The sequence below is a fragment of the Phocoena sinus genome, chromosome 15, assembly GCF_008692025.1.
Source record: "Phocoena sinus isolate mPhoSin1 chromosome 15, mPhoSin1.pri, whole genome shotgun sequence".
NCBI lineage: Eukaryota > Metazoa > Chordata > Mammalia > Artiodactyla > Phocoenidae > Phocoena > Phocoena sinus.
This window is the reverse complement of record NC_045777.1, coordinates 17,984,290-18,008,205: the sequence shown is the minus strand read 5'-3', so window position 1 is coordinate 18,008,205 and position 23,916 is coordinate 17,984,290. Positions and strand designations below refer to the sequence as shown.

Genomic DNA, 23,916 nt, shown 5'->3' with positions numbered 1-23,916 from the left:
GTAGTTGAAGAGGTTCTTCCTGATGTGCCCCTCAGAAACCACAGTGTCATTCGCTGGAGGTTGTGGTTAGGATTTTGCCCCGCTAATCTGACCACAGCCATTTGAAGTCCCAAAGAGCTTAAAAAAAATCTCTAAGGTCAATGAAGTTGCTTTGGGAGTCTTTATCTTGAGCCCCCCACTGCTCATAACTGTCTTTGAACAGCAGCCACTGCGGAGAATGGAAAAATATCTGTGGCTGGGGATGGCTGGTTGAATGACGTGGTACAGGATTCTGAACAGAAGGAGACGGATTTGGCCAGCAGTGCAAGAAAATAAAGCACCTGGAGATCTTTCATCCTCTGCACAACCTTAGTTTGCTACAAACGATAGGTAGCCACCAACACAAGCCCTTACCGGATGGTCCCCAGTCAAACCACAGGACGTGGCACTGGTCCTCTTGGGAGCAGTGTAGCAATACTCAGGACCTATGGCAGACCTGTCTGTGCTGCTGGACTGGCCGGAGCCGTGGGCTGCCTCAGCCTGGGCAGGCTGGCAGAGAAGTGCTGATGCCACTTCAGAGCGCCACCCCTCCAGGTGCCGAGGGTGGCCTTTCTGATGCTCACGCTGTGTCATTGTTTATTTTCGCAAGGCGCCCAGCTGTTGTGGTGATGATATTTATATCAGTGAGTGCTCTATTCATCTGCTGATTTCAGGGGATGCTTGCCAGCTGCATACGGCAGCCAACCTCAGGGCACTTCTGAGCCTGGTGTTTTCGCGTTTAGAGAATCAGCTCTCAAAGGCTGCGCCAACATCTGGAGCTGAAAGATCTTCATTCACCCAAGAGCCACCCTTGAAGGGGGAGCTATAGCCAATGACCTTGACCCCTGCTACTTTACGCGTCCCAAAGTGAGGTTCTTTGAAACTCCTCCTCTGTGCCTGAGCTCCAGTTTTGCAATAAGGAATGTTGGGAAAAGGGCTCTGCTTCACTCATGGACCAGAGTTCACTGTTTTACTTTTTCAGGCAAAGGGATGGGGTGGTGATGCCTTCTGACTTTGGCACTCTGCAGGGGTCTCTGTTTTATGGGAATCTGTCACATTTCATGCTTATCTCAGATCCTAACCATCCATCGTTTGGGCCCTAAACCTGGAGTCATCCTTGCTTCCCCTTTTTCTCTCACATTTCCTATTCAGTCTGGCAGGATATTTTGTTGGGTCTACCTTCAGGATACACCCAGAAGCCACTCCACTGCTACCACCTAGGCTCAAGCCACCATCACCTGTCACCTGGATTACTGCAGGGGCCTCCTCTCTGTCCTCTCTGCTTCTGCTCTTAGCAACAACCCTGCCCCTGCCCCTTCCCGCACCAACAGTCTGTTCTCCACACAGTAGCCAGAGGGGTGCTTTAAAGAAACAAGTCCAATTAGTTTTTCAAGTCGCTCCTCTGCTCAAGACCTGTCAATGGCTCCTCATTTCTCTCAGAGTAAAATCACAAGTTCCTCCTATGATCCCCAAGGCCCGTATGACCTGGCCCTGCTGTGTCTCTGTGTCACACCTTCTGCTGCTGTCCACACTGGCTTTGCTCCAATGGCAATGGCCTCCGTCTGTTCCACCACCATAAATCCTTGGTGCGGGTCATGCCCCTGCCTGGGATGCTCTTCCCTGACATGGTCACTTGGTGCATTCTTTTTTTTTTTTTTTGTGGTACGCGGGCCTCTCACTGTTGTGGCCTCTCCTGTTGCGGAGCACAGGCTCCGGATGCACAAGCTCAGCGGCCGTGGCTCACGGGCCCAGCCGCTCCGCAGCATGTGGGATCTTCCCGGATTGGGGCACGAACCCGTGTCCCCTGCATCGGCAGGTGGGCTCTCAACCACTGCGCCACCAGGAAAGCCCACGTGGTGCATTCTTGCACCTCCTCCAAATCTGCATTCAGATATGACCTTCTCAATGAAGCCCACCTTCATCACTCGATTACAGGCGCAGCCCGTGCCCCAAACCAGCCTTCCTGTCCTGCCCTCTTATTTTTCTTTTTCCATACGCTTGTCACCTTTAACGTATAATTAAGTCCGTTACAAAGTGTTTGCTGTTTATTTCTCTCCTGCTTGAGAATAGAAGTTGCATAAAAGATGGGAATTTGCTGTTTTGCTTTCTCTGTCATGTTAACTGATGCATTTCCAAACACCCTAGAACAGCTTCTGGCAAATAGCGGCTACTCAACAAATGTGGACTGAATGAATGAACAGACGGTCTCCTGAACGACTCCTACATGCACATCCCAAGTTGCGCTCAATTTTGTCCCCTACTACAGTGGTCTCCAACCTTTTCGGCACCAGGGGCCGGTTTTGGGGAAGACAGTTTTTCCAGGGACCCGGGAGGGGGGGAACGGTTCAGGCGGTGATGCGAGCGATGGGGGGTGGCAGACGAAGCTTTGCTCGCTGACCCGCCCGCCACTCACCTCCTGCTGTGCGGCCTGGTCCCTAGCAGGGGTCCGTGGCCAGAGGGTTGGGGACCCCTGCCCTACTACCTGTTGACCCTTGAACAACATGGGTCTCAACTGTGCGGGTCCATTTATATGCAGATTTTTTTCGATAGTAAATAATATAGTACTACAGGATCTGCGATTGGTTGAATCCGTGGGACACAGAATTGCGGATACGGGGGAACCGCGGATACGGAGTAACGGCGAATACGGAATAGCCTTGTACACAGAGGCGCCCCGTACGTGGAGGGCCGACTACAGATTATAAGCGAACGTCTGACTGCATGGATGCCTGGCGCCCCTGACTCGCGCTTCGTTCAGGGGTCAGCTGTGACCTGCTCCTCTCCTTGCCTTCCCAAACCTCCTGCTGCCTCTCACACTCCTCGCCTGCCTTCCCCACCTTGGCCAGTCGCATCCCAGATGCCTGACTATCCACACGAGAACCCCTGTCACCATCCGTGACTTCTCATCCACCTCCCACATCCAACTGCTCCCTAAACCTGTGGACCTCCACTCTCTCCTGTCTCTAGATTCTTCACCAGACCGTTTCCTATCAGGAATTCGGACTCTGCCACACCCCCACTTCAGCTCCGCGTGTCTCTCCTCCCTGCACAGCAAGGGCTTTCTACCTGCGCTCCTAGAACACCAGGGGTTCCGCCAAAGTGCCCAGAGCGGCTGACTCTCCCAGGAAGGGGCACCAGGAGGAGCCCAAAGACTAGCGCGGGTGGAGCTCCCGACCCCACCTCCTGCTTCACTGTTTCAAAGGCTGGGCTTGCAAGAAAGCTTTCATTCCCAGAAAGGATTCTGTTGCTTCCAAGAGTAAAAGCCTGATATTTACCGTACTGCGGACCAAGACCCAAACCCCTTAGCCCGGCACGGGCGGCCCTCTGCAAGCTGGCCCGGCTGTATCGTCCAGCATCACCACCCTCTTCTCCTCCTGACATCCCCCCAGCCCCACTGCCACCGAAGCTGTCCTGCAGATGAGCTGACACAGGGACCCCCGCGGGCCTTTGCCCCTGCTGTTCCCTCTGCCTGGAGAGACTTACCCAGCAACTTCATCCCCCAGACGCCAGATCTCTGCTGCCTTCTTCCGGGCCAAAGTCACCTTTCTGAAGTCTTCCCTCACCCTCTGGGCGGAAGTAATTGCTCTCCGTTCCCGGCCGGCACAGCACTTCGCGGCTGACCTCTATTATAGTGCTGCCACACGAGGTGGGGACAATTTGCTCATCTGTCTCTGTAGCAGGAGTGTGAGCTCCCGGAGGGCTGAGGCTACAGCTCAGACCCATTTTTCTTCTTCCCACACAAGGCCTGCCCAAGGCCAGTGCTCACAAGGGAATCCTCTGAGTTACTCTGGGTTTCCTTCGAGGCAGTGATGGGATGGCTTTCCAAAACCCTACAAGGCCATCATCACCGCCTCCACCCAGGAACAGCTGCCCTGCCACAGGGGTGTGAGCCCCAGAAGCTGCCCCATGACACGTGTCCTGTGGCCTGACCAATGTGCTGTAGGCACCTGATGCTTGGAAATGTCACATGCAGAGGAGCTAAGGCACGGCCTGCTGGGACACAGGGGTCACCTGTGGTAAAGCCAGGCCTCGGCGGGGTGATCAGTGGGCAAAGGGTCAGTGGTTCAAGCCCCAGGCTCTGTCAGTCTGGCTGCATCACGGAGGGGGGAGGGTGGCTGCGCGTGGCCGGGTATCAGGCTGTGAGGCTGTGCTGCACAGCTGGAGATGCTGAGCTGGGGGAGGGGCCTCCTCCGTGAGCTCTGCATGGTTAGGAGCAATACCCTCACCAGTGTCTGGGGGGTGGAGCAACAGACTCTGGTCCTGGGCAGTGAGGGAGCTGGATGAGGCTCACAGACAGGGGGAGTCACTGCTGGAACTGGCAGGGCCTGGCAGGGGCCTCCCTGGCCTCAGCTGGAAGCTGAATGGGCTCGGCTTGGTGCTCACTTGCAGACACTGCCCACCAGAGGGCAGCTGGGTTGGGCAGAGGCAGCAGAGGGCTGTCCCTCCAGCTCTTGGGCACGGCTGCTCGAACACACCTGAGCACCTAGGGCTGGGCCAGGCCTCCTCCTACCTGGGCAGCGTCCAGCTCATTCAGCATCACCACAGAGGAGCAGTTATAATCGAACACCAGCCTCCAGAAGTCCGCCACGGTGTTGGGTAGAGGATGTTGTGTGACCACGAACGCGGCAGGCTGCTTGTGGCTCTGACAAAAGAACGACACAGGCTTCATGAAATATACACCCATCAGCGATGTTCTGATAATGATGAGTTGGCTGCCAGAGGCCCCCTGGGTCTGCCAAATAGATTACACAAAGCAACTGCCCGTTCTTATCTCAGGGTGCCCTGGTGGCAAAGGGGACCTTCTCATAATGAACTCATTCTCCTCCAGACTAAGACATTTCATTAGGAAGGTGTCACTCGGATGGGGATTATCCAATAAATTATTTATGACTTGGAGCTCAGCAAACAATCCTCATTACAATATGAAATGGAAGATTCTGGATGCAGATTTGCTGCTCTGCCGGCCAAGGCACCTCTTGGGATAAAAGGGATATTTATTTTGTGTCCCTGTGCCCACAATGATGGAGGAGGGGTTGGCTCAGCCCAAGGCAGAGAGCCTCCTGAAGGGGCTCATAGTTCAAGAGGTTCACTCCTGCCCCAAGGCTGGAATGTGGGCTGAACTGGTCTGGCAGAAGGTGGGCACTGTGTCCTGTGAGCCAACGGGGCAGTGAAGGTGCTCAGGTTTTAGAGTCAGGCAGACCTGGGTTCAAACCCAGCTTTGGCAGTTGTACGTTGTAAGTCATTCATTCATCCATCCATCCATCCATCTATCCACTCAATCATTCATTCATTCATTCAAGCTCATTTATAGAGTGAATTTTTTTAAATCAGTGCTGAGCACTGGAAAGTTATTAGATCTCTCCAAATCTCAGGTTCTTCAGCTGGAAGATGGGATTCATAACTCCAAAGGGATGGCTGTGGTACAGATTGAAAAGACATGCACATGGAAAGTGCAGCAAGCAGGAACTCAGCTGTGAGCCCGCTGGCAGGGCAGGACCATCCCTGACTCGGTTCTTCATCCTTGGCACTAGCATCATGGCCGGCACACTAGACGCCCAGTACAGGTCCAGCAAACAACCGAATACACTCAGTCCCACGTTACAGGTGGGGAACTGAGGCCCAGAGAAAATGGGCTGTGTGAGTCTGGACTACATCTAAAGCTTCAACTGGGTGCTACTTATTACAGTACCTGTGAGAAGGTATTTGGAAAGATTGGGGAGCATCTCCGCTTCATCAGTGGTTTGTAAAACCTGAGAAATGACTCATATTCTCAACAAGTTTTCTTGAGTGACTGTTCATGCCTGTTTCCGGTGGAGTCACAGGGCAGCAGAAGGATGGGGAGGGAAAAAGAGTTTGCCCATTCAAACCAGGAAACGTCTCTGGCAAAAGACTCTGCCAAATAGAATACCTAAAGCACCTGCCATTGCTCTTTTATTTCTTGGTGTCCTGATGGCAAAGAAAATGCCTTGCAACCATGGATGCCACAGATGCACTAGGGGGTCTTGTCTTCGAAGGGTCTTCTCCTGCCAGTGGAATGGTCAGAGGAAGAACCTAGGAGAACAGAATGTTGAGTTCCCCCAAAAGCCAAACTCTAGTGGCAGAAGCTGGTCTGCAGACATTTCCAGACATGGAAAAAAATCTAGGCTTTAAGAGTCAAAAGACTTGGGGTTCAGACCCTGGCTCCACCCTTTCTGAGAGCGTTGACCTGGAGACAGTCATGGAAATTCTCTGACCCTCAGTACCTCATCCAGAAAAAGGGAATAATCATATCCAAATGCAGAATGAGACAGTCTATGTTCAGGATCTGACATACTGCCCAACACTCAGTGAATGTTAGTTTTCTTTCCATTTTCCCTGTCTCTGTGATAAATGCTCTATTAGGCCAGCATACCTGACAAAGCCTTATCTGAAAATATGTTCGAGATCTGTGCTCCTGCCGGGTTTCAGGGATCAGCTGGCAATCCATTTCATGGATAACATCGTCCTTTACCAAGGGAAACATTAAAAATTAACCCAGAGGACTTCATATTTTTCTGCTAGCAGCAAAGCTGCCATGGTTACCAGATAATGCCCAAACCGAGCTGGAATACAGATAAGGACCTTTTTTTTTTTTTAAATAAGAAAGGCAAAGACCCCAGTGATGGCTCACACGAGAAATGCCCTGTGGACAAAGAGAATACAGTCAGGAAAAAAAAAAAAAAAAAAAAAAGAATACAGTCAGCATCAGAGTTTGGCAGAAGGCATTTGACTCTAGGCAGCATCTAATATACTAAGCGGAGGCCAGGAGCGTATTTGATCCTTGGATGAGGAAGGAAAGGAGGGGGAGTTGGGACAAGGGGGAGACAACGCTGGAAGGAACTTGGAAGTGTGGGTGCAACCCCAGGCCCCACCTCTCACCACACACGTGTGTGTGCACACACGCACGCATACACACACACATGCATACGTGCACACATTGACATTGGAAGACTCCAAGCTAAAGCCTGCGGTCTTCCCTCCACATCCAGCTATTTGATCTGACCAGGACAAGACTCCCTGCTTCCGGACCCAGAGCCAGGGTTTCCATGCAGGACTTGGGCACCCTATGGGCAGAGGCCAGGGCAGGCGCCCACAAAGCTGAGATAGGCACTGACTTCCTGTCAGCACTGACTTCCTGTCACCCCTCTGCCTCTAACAAACACTTAGGATGCTTGGGGATAAATTTCAAGAGGATTAGTGGTCAGAGAGGTAGTTGGCCTTGACCCCAGTGGACAGTACCCCATGTTCCTTCCTGTTACAGGTAAGATGGGAGGTTCATGTGGGCTGGATGGACTCGACCTTCAGGTATAGGTAGGGAGAGGGACCTGGAAGGGCTCTTCCCCAGTCAAGCAATGGTGTTCTTGGTCCCGAGTCTTGGGAGGAAAGATGTCTGCATCTTACTGAATCAAGTAAACTGAGGGGAGGCTCAAGGAATATATTCTAGAGTAAGCCAGGCGTCCAAGGGTCCAGCTTGCCACTAGCTCTCTGGGTATCTTTGAGTCAGTCTCTTTCTCTGGCCTCAGTTTCCTTTGCTGGGAAGTGCATGGATGAGACTGGATGATGCACAGTTCCTTCCAGCTGCAAACATCTCACATCCTGGAAGTGGAGGGATGATACCTGGCAGTAGCTGGAGGACCCAGGGCAGAAGCATACAAGTCAGGAGCATGGACCCCCTGGGGTAGGAACATGACCCCCTAATCCCAAACCAGGTCAAGGGAGGTGTGCGCTTCTTGGACTTGATGCTGAGAAAGCAGGAGACGGTGCCCCTAAGAGAACAGTAGGAATATGGCTGGCATGTAGAATGTTTCCTGAACTGAACTTAAGGCTGAGAGTCAGCTCTGTACATAGCAGGAAGGGGGACTGGTCAGGCCTGTAGCCTCACTGTGGTGTCAGGGGACCCACTTTAAGCTTTTGGTTTATTCTTTCAGACCTTTATGGGAGCAAAAGAGCTAAAAGTACAGCTTGTATATAGGTCTGGATCAGAGCCTTCAGGGGGAGAAAGGTCTTGTGGGCCAAAAAGATCAGAAGGAGAGGCTGTCTTGGGCAGGGGGATGTCAAGGCCCTGGGCTCCAGCCACCTCCCCCTTGGGAAGAAGCTTTTCCCTGGAATGCCAGCCAGGAGCTTTTCTTGGCAGGGCTCCGCTTACATCCATCAGTGCCGCATTGATGTAGTTGCTGGATTCTCCATCCACCGAGATGAGGAAGGGCAGGCAGCGGTCCAGAGGCAGGACATCCATGCTCCGATTCTTATCATGGTTCCGGGGCAGGAGACCGATGCTGCAGTCCTCGGGCCGGACGCGAGGAGTCACGATGTTGAGGGTCTATGGGGTCAAGGGCAGATAGGCAGGTACTGCTTAGATGGTTGCCCTGAACAGAGGAGGCAGCAATGTTCAAACTCCCTTCATCCTCCAAGCCTGTCCCTCCAGTCCTTTTCCCAGGACTGTTCTCTTCCGTGGTGACGTTCTATCATCTCCTGCTGGCTGCTCCAGGCCCTGGGGGCTGAGAGCCTCTGCCAGGGGCTGTGGGACACCACCACAGGGCCAAGGCTGCAGGGACGGCACACACTCATGCGGGCTCAGACACAGGCTCTGAACACCTGCCAATCATCTGAGCTGAGTTACTCCTCTCAGCCATCCTGCATGAAGTGGTGGGCCAGCCAGGAGGTCATAAGGTGGGGAGTGGGGGCAGGGAATCCCTAATGACTTTTAAATATCACTTGAAGTGCCACGGAATGAAAGAAATGATTTTACCAGCGTGCCTCTCAGAGAGAAAGCTGTTTGAGAATGGAAGGAAGGATGCTTGGATGAGACGCCCAGGATGAGTGAGAGACCCCCAGAGAGCAAGCTCTAGTTTGTCTGAAAAATTCAGGGCTTGTATTCTGCAGAGTAAGTCTTGCAAGTGTGGGGCTAGAGCTGAACCGCCCCAGCTAACAGACTAGATGCTACGTGCAACCACCAGGGGTCCGTGTCCTCCATCTTTCCCCCATTCAGCCCTTGCTCTCTACTCAGAATCAGTAAAGTCTATTTGTCTGAAGGAGGACTAAGCCATTGACCTGGCTGGGGTATCTGCCCGTGGAACCATGGACCTACATTGGCCCTTCTGGTCCTGAAGCTTCTTTGCTTCCTCCTGCCTGTTCACAGCTCCTGTTGCCCAAAATATGACCCCGGCACTGACCTCAGGACAGTGGGCTGGACTCTGGTTTTGCCTTACTCAGTGATTCAAGTCCAGGCCTCCAGATCAAAGCTGCCACCATTCTGGCTACATGGGCTCCAAGGGGGCAGACCTGTTCTGCCTGAGCTGTGCCCTCAGGTGATGCTTCTCGGAGTTTAATGTGCGTTTAAATCACCCGGAGATATTGTGAAATCACAGGCTCTCATTCAGTAGGTCCGGTGGGACCCAAGATTCTGCACATCTAAGCTCCCAGGTGAAGCCAACGCTGCTGGTCCCGAGACCCCACCTTGAATTGTGAGGATCTAGGACACACTCCTATTGTACAGAAATATTGAGAAGACCTGAGTCCCTGCAGGGATCGAGGAGCTTGAAATTCACACCTGTGTCTATAAACTTGTCTCCACATACAACCTGGACTAGAATTAAATAAGACCTCAGTTCCAAAACATATTCATAGTTAAAAAAAAAACAAGTGTCAGCAATCACTGATTCTGTTCTGGAATTCCTTCTCAGCTGTCTGGAGCTGCAGACACTGGAAGGATATATACATAGCCATTCTTGCAAGGAAAGCCCCAGGGCTGTGCTCAGTGGCACTGAAGTTGGCTGGGTCATGAAGCCTGGGATGTGCTCGTACCTGAAATTCGTCTTTGATTTGGCTGGAGTTGGTCTGGGGGTCCAGCCTGCTGATATTGTAGTAGAGAGAGCGGAACTCGCATACCGGGATGGCCGTGTTGCCGCAGAGACACGCTTCCAGGATGGCGTCGTGCACAAACACATACTGCTCCTGCAAAGCCGAGGCGAGAGGGAACAGGGTGCTGGGTCAGAAGGGTGGCCCGGGAGTTTCCTGTCCACATTTCAGCCTGTGCCTATGAAGGATGGGCATGATTCATGTTGCAGAATCACTGCTTTCTATCCTATAACCCGAAGGGCCGAGTGGCCGTGTTTCTTGGTGACTGTCTGAGCTGTGCTGAATTTTGCTCCCTGTGTAAGACTGAACAGCAGAGTCACTGATAAAAATTAGAAACTCCTGGACATGTGGCAGCAGGTGCCCGTGATGTCCTGCCCATGGCCCGTCAGCTTTCGCCTTTCACTGCTGAAGGCTGCTTAATGCAAATCCCCGAGATTCAGGCTGAGGGCCTTTATCCCCAGCAGGGCCAAAGAGTTAATGCCGTGGGAAGGAGGCCTCAAGCAATGCCAGATGGAGACCTGGGGATAAATACCTACGTTCCCTCTCTTGGGTGGGAAATTTGGAAGAGACGCTCCACACCATCTCAGAGCTCCCCCGGCAGGACTGGGCTCCAGCCGTCCACTGTGTCAAACAGCCTATAAAATACTTTCACAGTGTCGACAGGCTTGACTTCCTTCTGTCCCCTCTCTCATTTCCCCACTTGCCAACCAGTGTGTCTTGGGACACAGCCATTTGTTCCAACCAAGGAAACCACTTGCCCTCAACTCCTTGTCTCAGGCTGTTCCTGAAGCGTGCATCACCCCCTCCACCATCCCAGCTCTTTGCCACTCTCATCCTGGACACCATCCCCCCACCCTTCTCTATGCCTTCAGTGTCTCATTCCCTTGGGAGAGTCTTCTCCAAATCCACCAGGCAGGAGTTGTTGCTGTTCTAGTCGCTCATTAACAAACGTTTGTTGAGCGACCATTCTCCTGCAGAACTTGGCCCATCTCTATATAAAATGTTTACCTAGAGGCATTGTAGTGATCTATTTGAACGCCTATCTCCCCCACCAGAGAGCAAGGACCACGATGTGCATAACACCAGGCAGTGAGCCTGCCTTCCACATGCATGAACCCAGGAACAGACAAGGCAGCCTCTCAGCTTTAGCAGCCTCACCAAGAAGCCTGCAGACCGGCCTGTGGGAGTTGGCTTGGAGCCTGGAGCAGGGTCTAGGTGTGTGAGCCTGTAAGTGAGGGAACTGCCTGCAGAGCCCGCAGTGACTGGCCAGGCCCAAAGCCTTGGGTGATATCTCTTTGCAGGGTTGATGATGGATGCAGCTCTTTATCTGCCCCAGCTCTGCTGCCCGGGCACCTACAGCCTCACTAGAACCAAAAGATGGGCTCGTTCTAGGAGTAGCAAACCATGGCTTCCAGGCGTAGGAGAGGCAGAAAAGGCTTCCTCGTGAGACAGTGTGGTTCAGGGGAAAGCACGTGGGACATGGGGTCACCTGGACCCAAGTTCTACCACTGTTTGGCTATATGAGGCTTTGGGGACACCATTTCTCAGTTTCCTCATCTATAAAATGGGGGCACCAGCAGGAGCTGCCCCATAGGGTTGTTGTAAGGAGTAGAAACAATACCCTGAATACAAAAGGCCTGGAGTGACGCCTGGCACATAGTAGGTACTCAATAAAGATGAACCCCTCCCATGTCCCTCGGATCTTGGGCTCTCCAAGTGGACAGAGCAGTGCCTGGAGGTCTGCTTCTCACTTGAGGCCAGGAGTTATGAGTTATCTCTCTTGGAATCCCCTGCGCCTAGCTCAGGAACTCAGTAACTTCACTGAGTAAGCCATTCCTGCAGTGCCTAAAGCGATGCTTGGCACACAGTAGGCATTCCATCAATGCCAATCCTTCCCTATCTCTCTCTTCTCCTTCACCCAAGGCAAGGACACCATTCAAAGAATACCTGAAAGTTGCTGTTCAGTTGGTACTTAGATGCCTTCAGAGGTGGGACACACAGCACCATTCCTCCCTGGTAGGAGTCCTTGCACTGGGGGACCTCAGGGTTGGCAGGGGCATCCTAGCTTCTACGATGATCTCACCATAGCAAGCCATGTATCCATTCCCTCCCATTTCTCCCATGCCCAGGTCTCTTTCTGTAGGATGCCTCCACCCGTGGGCCTTTCTGTTCCACCATGCTCCTCCTTGGCCAGGGCTGCAGGTGGCTGGCCAAATGACACCCCAGGACTCACCTCCGTCTGTACCAGGTTGACCCTCTGGGCCCGGAGCTCACGCACGCAGTTGAAGATGTCCACCACCCCTTCGTTCTCGGCCATGTCAAGCATGGTGTCGATGGCGATGAAGCAGCCAGTCCTCCCGGCACCAGCACTGGAAGAGAGGACGGTGGTCCATGTTAGGGACCTTGGGGTGGGAGCAGCCCTGGGGAGGCCCCTCCCATTCAGCCCTGTCCCCGAGGACCCTGCAGAGAGGCAATACACTGCAGAGGTCTGAACGCCAGTCCTGCCAGGCGATCCTAAGCTAGTGACTAAACTTAGAGCCTCAGTCCTCTCTTTTGTAAAACCGGAGAGAAATGCTTGCCTTTGGGGGCTATTTTATCAGGACTGGCTTATTTTTGTTGTACTCATTTAACGAACACTTACTTAGCAGTGACAACGTTCCAGACATTGTTCTAACTGCTTCTGCAGTGCTACCTATGCATTCTCTTATGAGGCTGCTAGGAAGTTTCTCACCCTGTTACACAGTGAGAAAACCGAGGCACAGGGTGCTGACCTTGCCCAAGGTCACACAGCTGGCGAGTGGTGGAGCTGGGACTTTTCCCCAGGCAGTCTGGCTCCACAGCTTGTGCTCCTACACTTCCTCTCTTAATAAGATAATGTACGCTTAGACAACATGGACGCATGCAGTTTGCTCATCTGATGGGTAAAGATAATCCATCTACATATGCTGGGCACACTGGAAATGCCTAGAAACATGTCTTCCCCACCCCACTTCCCTCCCTCCATCTCTCCCTTCCTTCTGTCTTCTTCAGTGAACAGGTTAATGGATGGAAGCAAGGAGGGAGAGACAAGAGAGATCAGAGGAGGTAACTGAGACGGCAGAAACCAGGTCCTCTGAGCTGTCCCAACGGACTCACAGAGAGTGAGTCCTGAGCACCATGTCCAAAGCCTTGGGTTTGTCTCCACGTGCACCTGCTTTTCCAGGATCGTGAGGCAGCAGCATCAGTAAACCAGAGCAGCCGATAGTCCCGAGACCCGACTCCAGAATCAAGGCCCCCTGATACATACTCGATTCTGGCCACTGGTGGCTTCCTTTCAGAAAATCTCAGGCCAAGTACAAAACAGCAAAAGAACTCAATGAGACCCCATGGGCCATGGCCAGACCTTCCCAGATCAGTGGGTTCCAAAATCATAGCACTGAACGAGAGACAAATAGGGCATTTGCTTTAAATGCACATAGCTTTGGAAGTGAAGGCCAGACCGCCAGGAGGCCCATCTCCACTGCGTTTTCACATTTCATTTCCTTCATGGAAACAAGTGTCTTTGCTTGACAACGCGAAAATAAAAGGAAACGAAAAGAGGAAGGGCGATGGACCAGGAAAGAAAGCAATATTGAATGACCATAAATCCAAGGAGTAGAGGCCAGTGGATCAACTGACACCCATGATGGTCTGGAGAGTAAACCCTTGGAAATCCATGCTCCATAATCTGGAGTCTTTGATCTTGGTAAAAGTTCATGGTTTGAATTGAGTAAAATCTGCCTCGTACTTGCCCCAGAATGCCTCCCCCCAAATCAAAACCCCCAGAAGGGACCCCCAAGCAGGCTGGGCCTCGGGGTCTAGGAGGGAACCCAAAGAGCCACTCATCCATGTCTTCTCCCAAGTCTCATCCTCGACCTGTTTTCGGAGAAAGAAGCAGCCCGACTTGATTCTGAATCTTGGATCCACCACTAGTGGACAAGCTGCCTGGTGTCTGTGAGCCTCAGTTTTCTCACACATGACACTCTTCCCTACAGGGTTCTTGGGAGGATTGATCCGTTTATTTCCGCCTCACAGAGCAATGGAGCACATGCTATTTGGGGTCAGACCCCTGGGATCAAACCCTGGCTCGACCACTGACTAGCTGTGTGACCTTGGGTGCATGACTCAACCTCTCTGGGTTTCAATACCCTCTTCCATAAAATGAGGCTGATGACAACAGCATTAATAGCACAGTGCGCGTGAACTGCATGAAATTACGCTGAAAAGGCACAACGCGCGTCAGTTGCTTAGCAAAAACAAGTAAGTGTTTGCTACCTGTAGTCACCACATATTTACTGAGCACTAGATGCTGGGCTCGGGAGTGGGGATGTGAAGATAAGTCAGACATGGCTCCTGTCCTGAAGGATTAACAGTCTGGGGAGGGGGACAGCATCGAGAGGCAGAGAATAGTATATAATATTTTTTAAGTGCTTACTATATGTCTGGAATTCTCTTAGGTACCTACTGTATGTTGGCCAACCCATTTAATCTCCAGGACAGCCTCAGGAGGGGGTACCACTCTGCTTAGGTGTGTCAGGGTGACTTGGTATGGAGACACAGACACAGGGGCGTCATGCAAGGAGGGCCTGATAAATACTTGCCATTATCTCCCTTTCTTCCTTACCCCTGCTCTGGCTGCTCTTTGGGATATGGGACTTGGGGTGAACATTTTGTTGTCCTCGAATTGTCGTGAGATGTAAAGCAGAGACTATATGCGGAATGCTTAGAGAGCCTATGGGGTGATCAGTATGGCCTCCTAATCGTCAATGGACTCATCTGTGAAATGGGGTTTCTAATTCACACCTCGCTGTTGTGGCGAAGGTAAATGGGTGCTGTGTGAGAAAGGGGTGGCTCTGAGACACCCACAGCTTATGGTGTCTCTCCTTGACTTGGCTCAAGACCTTGCCTGATGTGGACACTGCCAGGGCAGAGATAACCTGCATGCAGTTAAGAGCATGCGGGGTCTGAAAAGATGGACCGGGCCCAAGGTCACATTGGAAAAGAGAGGCGCTGGCTGGGGAGGAAGCGAGCATGCTAGTTGGCCTTCAGGTCTGGACATCCGCCCTCCTCCAGTTCCTAAGGCCCTTGACATGATACTTCATCTCCGTTTAGGAGGATTCCAAGATGTGCTCATCACTCCCAATGTGACTTTCTGGGTCAGAGCTGAAAATATCCCTTCTCCATAATAAGCTAAAACCTGACACTGTCCATTTATTCTCTACAAAGGACCCCGCAGGCCAGCAACTGATTTTTAAAATAAGAGAAATGAAGAGAAGCACACTTCCACGGGGGCACCCTGCCGCCATGCCAAGGGCGAGCGTCTGGAGAAAATCATGTTAAATATCCTGGCTCTGCCATTTCACACCTGTGTGACCTGAGCACAGTATCTACCTTCTTAGCGCCTCGGTTTTCTCATCTGTAAAATGGGAATGACAATAATGGCCACCTCTCAAGGTTGGGTGAGAAGTAAATGAAGTAATGCGGGTGAAGTGCATGTGTAGCAGACGCTGTCAGTGCCAAGCCCACGTCCTCAGGGTCTTTACTGTTTCAGGGCAGCAGCAATAATAACAACCGCTACTGCTACTATTAGTATTATTGTTGTTGGACTTAGGACCCTGGTCTCATCAGAAAGGGCTGGGAAGAGGGGACACAGGCAAAGAATAAAGGCCACTGGACAAGAGAGTTACCCCCTCACCGAGAGAGCAGAGCTGCAAAGGCCTCCTTGTTTAGGGTGGGGCCTTTCACTTACCTGCAGTGGACCACTATGGGCCCAGCTTCCGGGGGATTGAGGAACTTGACCTGGCGGACAAAGCCGAGGAGGCCGGTGGCATAGCAGGGGACGCCGTGGTCGGGCCAGCTGGTGAAGTGGAAGAGGCGGAGCTCCCGGATCTCATGGTAGCCTTTCTGAGGAGAGAAGGGCCCTCTGTTCCTCCAGCTGCTGCCCCCAGCCACCCTGCCCAGCACCCATGGGGAGCCATGAGGCCGTGAGCACTGAGGGTCCAGCTTCCCTGCTGTCAGGGAGGGCAAGGCCCTCAAAGGGTTAGTAGGTACTACTGCGCAGAGTGATTCTGCATCTCTTACACCTGGGAACTTCGGAAGTAAATAAAGTGAAACTGATGGCTCTACTGCAGGACTTCTCAGAGCCTTTACTGTGCTAACATACACGCTGAATTCCCAAGGGGGCTTATAACATTCACACTGTTTGGCCCAGGGGACCCTCTTTTGATAAATGTTTTATAGGACTTATATTCAGCAGAACAGATTCAGAAAAATGTTAGACTTCAACTCCAAGTTCGAGTTGTTTCCAGGGGAATACAAGGCCTTTCACTGATTGAGGACTGGTGTCCTTCAGTTCTCCAGTCTGGTCTATGATACTCTCCAGGACTTTCAAAATTAAAAAGGCAGACTTCTTTATTAATTAGATTCTTATTTAGAATGATAAAACATGAAACAAACAAAAGCAGAGCTTCTCTGACTGACGCGGGTGGTGGGGCCTGGAGCTCCCATCGTTCCCCTTCCCCTCCCCGCACCCTCCACATAGACATGCTCCAGGCCAAATGGCAGTTCTTGACTAGTCTATGGTCAGGTTATGCCTCTGAGCCTTTGCTTAGGCACTGCCCCTACCCACCTTTCTCTACCTAGCAATCTCCTGCAGATATTAGAGGCGCTGAATAGGAAGAGTGTTCGATGGTTCATTTTTTCAGTTAAAAGATATTCACCGAGGGTTACCTGTGCCTAGCCTTGTGCTAGGCACTAGGAAGGTGGAAATAAAGGCCAAGTCCCTGTCCCTGGAACAGCTCATGGTCCAGTGGGGGAGGCAGGCCCCTAAGTGGACCTTTAATTCCATTAAAGTGCATAAAGGAGTGTCAGCTAATCCCATTAGGGAGAGGAGAAATCAGAGAAGGCTTCCTGAAGGAGGGGATGCCTGACCTGAGTCTTGAAACTTATTAATAATGAAAATCATAGCTAACGTTTCTTAAGCATCGACTATGTGCCTGTCACTCTTCTGACTTCTTCAATGTATTAATTAATTTAATCCCATATCAATCCTCATACTATCATCTCCATTTTAGGGATGAGGAAAGTGAGGCTAAGCAAGGCTAAGGAACATGCCCAAGGTCACACAACTAGTAAGTTGTAAAGTTACAGTCTAAAGCCTAGCTGTGTGGCTCCACAGTCTGTCCTCCTAATCGTATGATACACTGAGGCTAAGTATTACCCAGTGGAAGGATGGAGGGATTCCTAGGCAGAGAGGCAGCTGGGGCAAAGGCCTGGGGACAGGACTTAGCATAGTACGTGAAAAGAATCACAAACAGCCCAGGGCAATTCCAGAGAAGAGTGGAAGACAGGCAATGACGGACAGCGGGATGGGCGGTGGGGGCGGGGTTGGGGGGGGGGGGAGGCTGGGCGGGTACTGAATGCTGCAAGGCTTTGTATCCCACTTTAAGGCCTTTGGGTTTTATCCCAGAGTCATCGGGGAGCTATAGGGAGGCTGCCCAGATAGTTGCACAAAAGAGGAAACGCATCACCAGATGGGCATCTTGGAAGGATCACACTAGCCGCTACGTGGAGGAAGGATTTGGCGGTGGGGGGTGTGTGTGTTGGTGGGCTGTGTAGAGGGCACCGGGTCCCCTTTCCTGGGCCAGTGCACCCATCCCCAGCTACCCTGACCTTGGCTGTGGACAGCTAAAAATTACCCCTTCTTCAGAGAGTTGCTCTCAGCTGAACAGGAACCACCTCCTTTGGGAGCGGGGGATGGGCAGCTGGCATTCAGTGACCAACCGATTTTGTCAGTTTGCCCAGGGCTGAGGGGTTTCCCAGGACATGGGATTTTCAGTGCTAAAGCCAGGGTGGTCCTGGGCAAACCAGAATAATGGGTTACTCTCATGGATGTGCCAAAGAACCCTTTGCCTCAAGATGGGCCCAACTCTGTGGTGTAACTCATGCCCCAGATCTCCCTGTGGGACCAGGCCACATCCTTGCTCAGCTCCTTCCCCGCCCTGTACTGCCTCCCTCACCCCCCTTCTCCCCTGGGTTCTTCCTCAACACATCATCAAGGGCACCCAAATCCATGCCTCAGGCTCTGCTTCCTAGAAACCTAAAGTAAGACTGGGGGCAAGACTAGAGGCAGAAGCCCCGTCAGAAGGCAGCTGGAGGGTCTGGGCAGGAGTGAACAAAGGCTGGGGTTAAAGCGCTGACAGAAGAACTGAAGTAGAAGATAAAACAGCTTCGAGAATACTCAGAGTTTTTCACCCCACCCTCCGAATCAGCTCAGCCCCTGGAAGCCCTCGTTCAAGCCCACACCACCTGCACTGCAACTGTTTATCAAGGGTCCTCTCTTCCTGGTGGGACTGTGTTCTCTTCAAGGGACAGACAACGCTTCCTGTTTATTATTTCTGGGTCCCCAGGAACTGATTCTGAGCTGATAACCCAGGCAGTGTTTGCTGAGCACCTGTGGAGAGGCTGGCTAAGTTGAGTTAATCCTCCGAGGCCTGTGGAGACCTTGAAGGGTGTCTTCCTATGGGTAATAGCTTCCCTGGTGATTGAAAGAAAGACAAAAAGACAGCCTAAGAAATAACTACAACTCCTCAACACACTGGGTGGGCTGCAGTTCCCCAAGGCCTCCCCTTGGCTCAGAGTCTGGGTGCCCAGTCACCCAGCTCATGCCCAGCACCAACCGCCAAGTATGGTAGTTGAGACTGGTGTTCGTGGTGCTATGTTCCAGGCCTCAACTGCAGGAGCGCTGGCTGCTAGTGACTCACACATGTGCCCTTTTCTGGAGAAGTGCCCTCAGACGACAGGAGCTGGCCCACCCTGGAGGTTACCCCGCAGTGGCTGGTCCACAGTCAGGCAGTGGACTGAGTAAAGCAAGCGGGCACCTCTGTGGTGTGTTTACGCTCCAGAGGCCCCCATGGGTCAGACCTAGGCTAGACTTTGCCAGAGACTTTGAACTTGCCCTGCCCCTTCCTCTTTCCTCTCCAGCTTCTCTTGCTGTCTTACAAGTTTCTCTGGGAGCGCTCCCTTGATACACCACGTATAAGGGAAACCTTGTCTCAGGCTCTGCTAAGGAACCCAGCCTAAGATCACAGCAATGTACCTTGTAGCTGAGGGGCGTCCTTCCCTCCTGGCTCTTCATCTGAGTCTGCAGATATAGGCCTTTAGGAGCCCAGGGGTTGGAGGGGGCAGTGTTGGGAGCAAACAGTGTGTCCTGCCAGCACCGTGCATGCAGAAAGGGCACCATGCATGTGCCTGCTTTGGCACTCACAAGGACCTGTCAATCCCCAAGGGCACAGTGCTCAGAGCACTGAAGTTCCTGGTGTTTTTGCATCCTCAGGCCTGTGGCCACTTGGTTCATTAATGATGTTACTTTTAGAAAATGGCAGCTATGGTTTTGACAACTGTCTCCAGACACTGGTAAATGTCCCTGTGGGACAGTCACCCCCAGCTGAGAACCACAGGCCTAGAACGTGTCAAGATCTTCTTTCCCCTACAGACTCTGCATGGTTCTTTCCCTCTTCCTGGGATAATATTCCTCCTGCTCTTCCCTTGGCTGGCTCTTTCTCATCCCTCACTGTCTGCTTAAATGCCTCCTCCTCCTGGAGGTCCTCTCTGATCACCCCATCCTCCCGTGGATTTCTGTCTCCCCCGCTTGGCATGTTTCCTCTGTGGCTTTTATTACCATATGTCATTATGCTATTTGTCTGGCGAATTCTATTTGTCCCTCCTGCTAGACGCGGGGTCCTTTGGAGCAGGGTCCAGGTCCAAGCTGATTGCCGATCTCTCATTGGTGCAGGGTGGGTACAGAGCAGCCCCTTGGTCGCTGCCATGTCCTGGATGAACGAACAAGCCGGCTTGCCTGGAGGGCAGGCTGCACACAGCTGCAGGGAAGCTTACCTTCTGGACCGTGAAGGTGCGGATGATATACTCTGCCAGGGGCTCTGTTTCGATCAGGGTGACTTTAATGTCTCCGTAGACCTCCATGTCATCCGGCCAGTATCGCACACACTTCACCTGCGGGCAAGGACAGGGACAGTACGAGTGAGTGGGCGGCTGAGCGTGTGTGGTCATCTCATCTGGCTTCCCGTCCGAATAAACTCAAGGGTGACCTTGGTGGACTTTCAGTCAAGGCATTCTCAGCTGGCCGGGGAGGGCAAAATACACAGGGACCAGCTCACTCCTAGAGGAACTGGAGCCGCGGGGGATAACGGTGGTACCTTCTTTGGCAGAGCTCCTGGTACTTTTCAAATCTATTACCACACTAAGAGATCAACTAGATCTGGGTGAGACAGGCAGGTGGTGATCTCCCCACTGTACAGATGAACATCATACTCAAGTCGGGAGGTTTGGTGACTTGTCCAAGGTCACGTGGCCAGTTCTCTACCTTTGGCTGAGTCCTCTTTTTCTGTGATAGGCTGGGGCAGCTGAGTAGTATCAGCAGAGCAGAGATGAGAATAAAAGGTGGGAATAGCGAGGAGGTGGAAGCAGACATGGCGGCGAGAGGGTCATTAATATTCCGAGGGGGCTGGAAGGAGAAAGGCTCGTTGCTGGGAAAAGGAAGGAAGGTGCTGGGCTCAAAAGGAAGACGTTTGCAACTGCTCTCTGCCCCAGGGGTGGGTGCAGAGGCCATGAACAAGCCACTCCCACACCTGGTTCTGAGTCACATGCCGCAGGAGGAAAAAGAGATCATCGTTTTCCCCGTAAAAGAACAAAAGTATTACCATTCCGGGGGACGCCGAGCGGCTTAGAGTGGCATTTCCCACAGTGTGTCCCGCTGGGTGCTGATAGGTGTTAGGTAAAAAACAAGAAACAAAAACAAACAAAAAAAGGTTTTGTGGTCAAATGAGTTTGGGAAATGCTGGATTAAACAAAGTTAAATAGGCCACTTTGCTACAGGACTGCTCGGCTCGTTCACGTGCTAACGCTGATGTGCTTTTCGACTCTCCGAAAGGGGCAAAGAGTACACAGCATTTCCCAAACGTATTTAACCATGGAACCCCCTGTTCGCTAAGCATCATGCAGACTAGCATCCCGTGGAACCCACTTAGGGAAATGCTGATTTAGTGCAACAGGGTTTGGAGGCAAACGGATGCATTGCTTCGTTCTAACACTGTAGCTGAGTAGCTTCCAGAAAGTACTGAAACCTCTCCGAGCCTCAGCTTCCTATGAATAATGATCGCTAACACTTACTAACTGCTTTCAGTGTCTAGCTCTCCTTGCTAAGTGTTCTACAAATACTTTACACGGATTACTTGAATTATTACTTATCACCACACCCTGATGAAGTAGATATTATTATTAGCCCCATTTTACAGATGAGGAATCAGAAGCACAGGGAGGCTAAGAAAATTGCCCAAGGTCAACTGTCAGTACGGGATGGAGCCAGGATGCAAAGCCAGGCCATCTGAATAATTACCAGGAACATCGCCTTGTACAATTGCTGTGAGATAAAGTGAAGTAATGCATAATGCACAACAGTGTCTGGCACAGAGCTTCGCTCCTAGCAGGAGTTTCATGAAGAAATTGCTCTCCTGTCCCCCGTCCCAATTCAAATTAGATTCACCATCAAGGGAATCTGTCTCCAGTGGTGGGGACATGTTATAGAACAGGCTGGAATGTGCCTCTGAATTCGTAAATCCTGGGCTGGACATTTTGTCCACAGTAGCTGCTCCCTGGGCCTGAGTCCCTGGGGCGCAGTCTTGAGTAGGGGGACCGTGACCACGAGGACGAGAGCCAGGAGTCAGAGATCGTGGCCGGGTGACTTCAGGGCATTCACTCCACTCCTTTGGGTCTGTTTCCTCATCTGTAAAATCGGGCAATGGACTAAATAAGAGTGGGCTCAAGGACAAAGTCTCTTCTGGCCCTCAATTCCTGTTAGGCCACGAGATGCCGAAAGCCCTTTGCTGAATCATGACTGACAGCCCAGATTCTCCCCCTTCCCATTATCTGGGAGGCCAGGACTCTTCATTTTAATGGATTATCTGCTTCTCGCCAGAAGAAAAACTTACCTGCCCTGTCGTCAGTTAGCTCATGTGATAAGTAGAGAGGCCCTCTTGATTCTAGTGTCTGTGCACCCAGCACCCACCCACCCACATGCCACGGTTTACCAAGTAGGTGAAAGCAAACGCTGGGAAGAGCAGTCCCATTTCTAAGCCCCAGGAGTAGCTAAGGAGCACACAACAGAGAGTCGAGACAGAGCAGAGTGAGAGACCAAGGTCTAAACCCCGAAGAATGTCAAGGTTTCGAGGAACAAAGGGTCAGATGCTGCTGAGAGGTTGAGTACAACGAGAAGAGAGAAACGGCTATTGGATTTGTCAACATGAAGGATGCTGGGGATACTGACGAATCACTGTGGGTGGGATGGAGGGAGCAGCTACACTGCAGTGGGTGGAAGAGAACGGGAGTGAAGCAGCAGAGCCTGTGTGTGAGATTTCAGGGTCTGGCAGCAAAGCAGGGACAGGATCAGCAGTTTCGTTTTGCCTGCTTTATACTTTTAAGGGGGAAGGTACTCAGGATGTCTGTATGCTGAGGGAAATAATCTAGCAATGGGAAAGAGAATTACTTTCCAAGCGAGAGGGGGAAGAGTGAGACATTCTTGAGCGGAATCTGTGATTCGAGGCACTAGGAATTGCCTTTGAAAGGGCAAGAGTCACTTCTCCTATCACGTTAGCCTGCGCCATAAGAAACAGATGATATTCTACCATTTGGGGTCAACAAAAACAGCCATGTCTTATGGTTCAGCCTGATAATAGAGGAGAAGAATGAGAAGATGGTTGCAGACGCAAGTAGGATGCAGCTTTGCGGTGTGAAGATGAACATTCACGTCTGATGGCTGTAATTCCCTCAAAGTCTATGAGATGACGTCATCAGCGGACAGTGAGGGTGGAGAAAGGGGCGAGAGGGTTTTGAAGGGAAAAGATGTTCCTCGACTATGAACAGGAGGGAGGACTTCTCCCGCGTAGGGTGCCGTGAGGGTGAAATGTGGAACGGGAGGCACTTGGCACAGAGAGATGCTGGGCAGCGGAATGCCAGCCAGCAAACTCCATCCAGGTACCCACGGGAGGGGCTTACCCTGCCCACTTCCACGAGGTTTGTGACCATGACGATGCTGGCCGAGTTCTCCTGCCAGATCATTCTCCAGAAGTCCTTTACGGTCTCCTGCATGGGACCTGCCAACAGAGAAGGTGTCAGGGTCAGACTGCAATGGCAAGGAAGCAGACAAGAGGCTTGTCCCTCCCGGCTGGTCAGTCAAGGCTCCGGATGGGTGAGTAAGAGGGAGGTCAGCGATTCCTACTGGGACACAAGTGGCGGAGACTGGGGACTGAAGCGTGTGAGGTCAGAGTGTGCACGAGAAAAGCCACACTCCAGCTAGCAGGGTCTGCAGCGTCCCCTGGAAATGCCCGCAGATTCTCCTCTCCGTCGCCCTCCTGCTCAGACCCTTTCCACCAGCCCCACTTTCCCGCCAACCCATCACCTTATATTAGGGGTTAATGACATAGCTTAAGGGAGTTTTCAAAAATTGGGCTCCAGAGCCTCAGTGAGAGACGGGAAGGAAATTGGGGTGGGGGTGGGGTGGGAGGGCAGAGGAGCTGCCAGGAGTCAGATGCTGAGAGCACAGACAGAAGATGCCCGATTCTGAGCTTGACAAATGCATTTGTCTGGAGCCTGGACAGAAAGAAGGGAAGAAAAATAGACAAGAAATGGGAGACAGAATCTGAGAGTCCACAGAAATTTCCTTGGAAATTTCTCTTTCAATGTCCTGGGCCTCCATCATTTTTAAAATTACAAGAGTAATAAGTGTTATCTGATACAAAATTTTGAATGCCATTTTTCTGTACAAATATATATGTATGTGTATATATATTGTATTTGCTATAATAAGCGTTATATCTATTATACGTATTTTCCCATGCCCTTAAAAACTCTTACCTGCCGTGACATTTTTCATAGCTGCATAATTTTCCATAACATGGAAGTGTCACACTTCAACCAATCTACCAATTGATG

General features: G+C 51.7%; 1 protein-coding gene across 1 annotated transcript in view; it reads right to left on the bottom strand.

Annotated features, from left to right (window-relative positions):
* PTPRT (protein tyrosine phosphatase receptor type T) overlaps positions 1-23,916 on the bottom strand; it is a 776,830-nt gene that overhangs the window by 19,466 nt on the left and 733,448 nt on the right. Inside the window, exons 22-28 of the mRNA XM_032606064.1 lie at positions 22,981-23,078; positions 19,807-19,923; positions 15,662-15,816; positions 12,128-12,263; positions 9,841-9,990; positions 8,183-8,356; positions 4,529-4,660 (exon numbers count right to left, since the gene is read on the bottom strand). Coding sequence (XP_032461955.1) covers positions 4,529-4,660; positions 8,183-8,356; positions 9,841-9,990; positions 12,128-12,263; positions 15,662-15,816; positions 19,807-19,923; positions 22,981-23,078 — 962 coding nt within the window. The remainder of the gene's footprint in view (positions 1-4,528; positions 4,661-8,182; positions 8,357-9,840; positions 9,991-12,127; positions 12,264-15,661; positions 15,817-19,806; positions 19,924-22,980; positions 23,079-23,916) is intronic.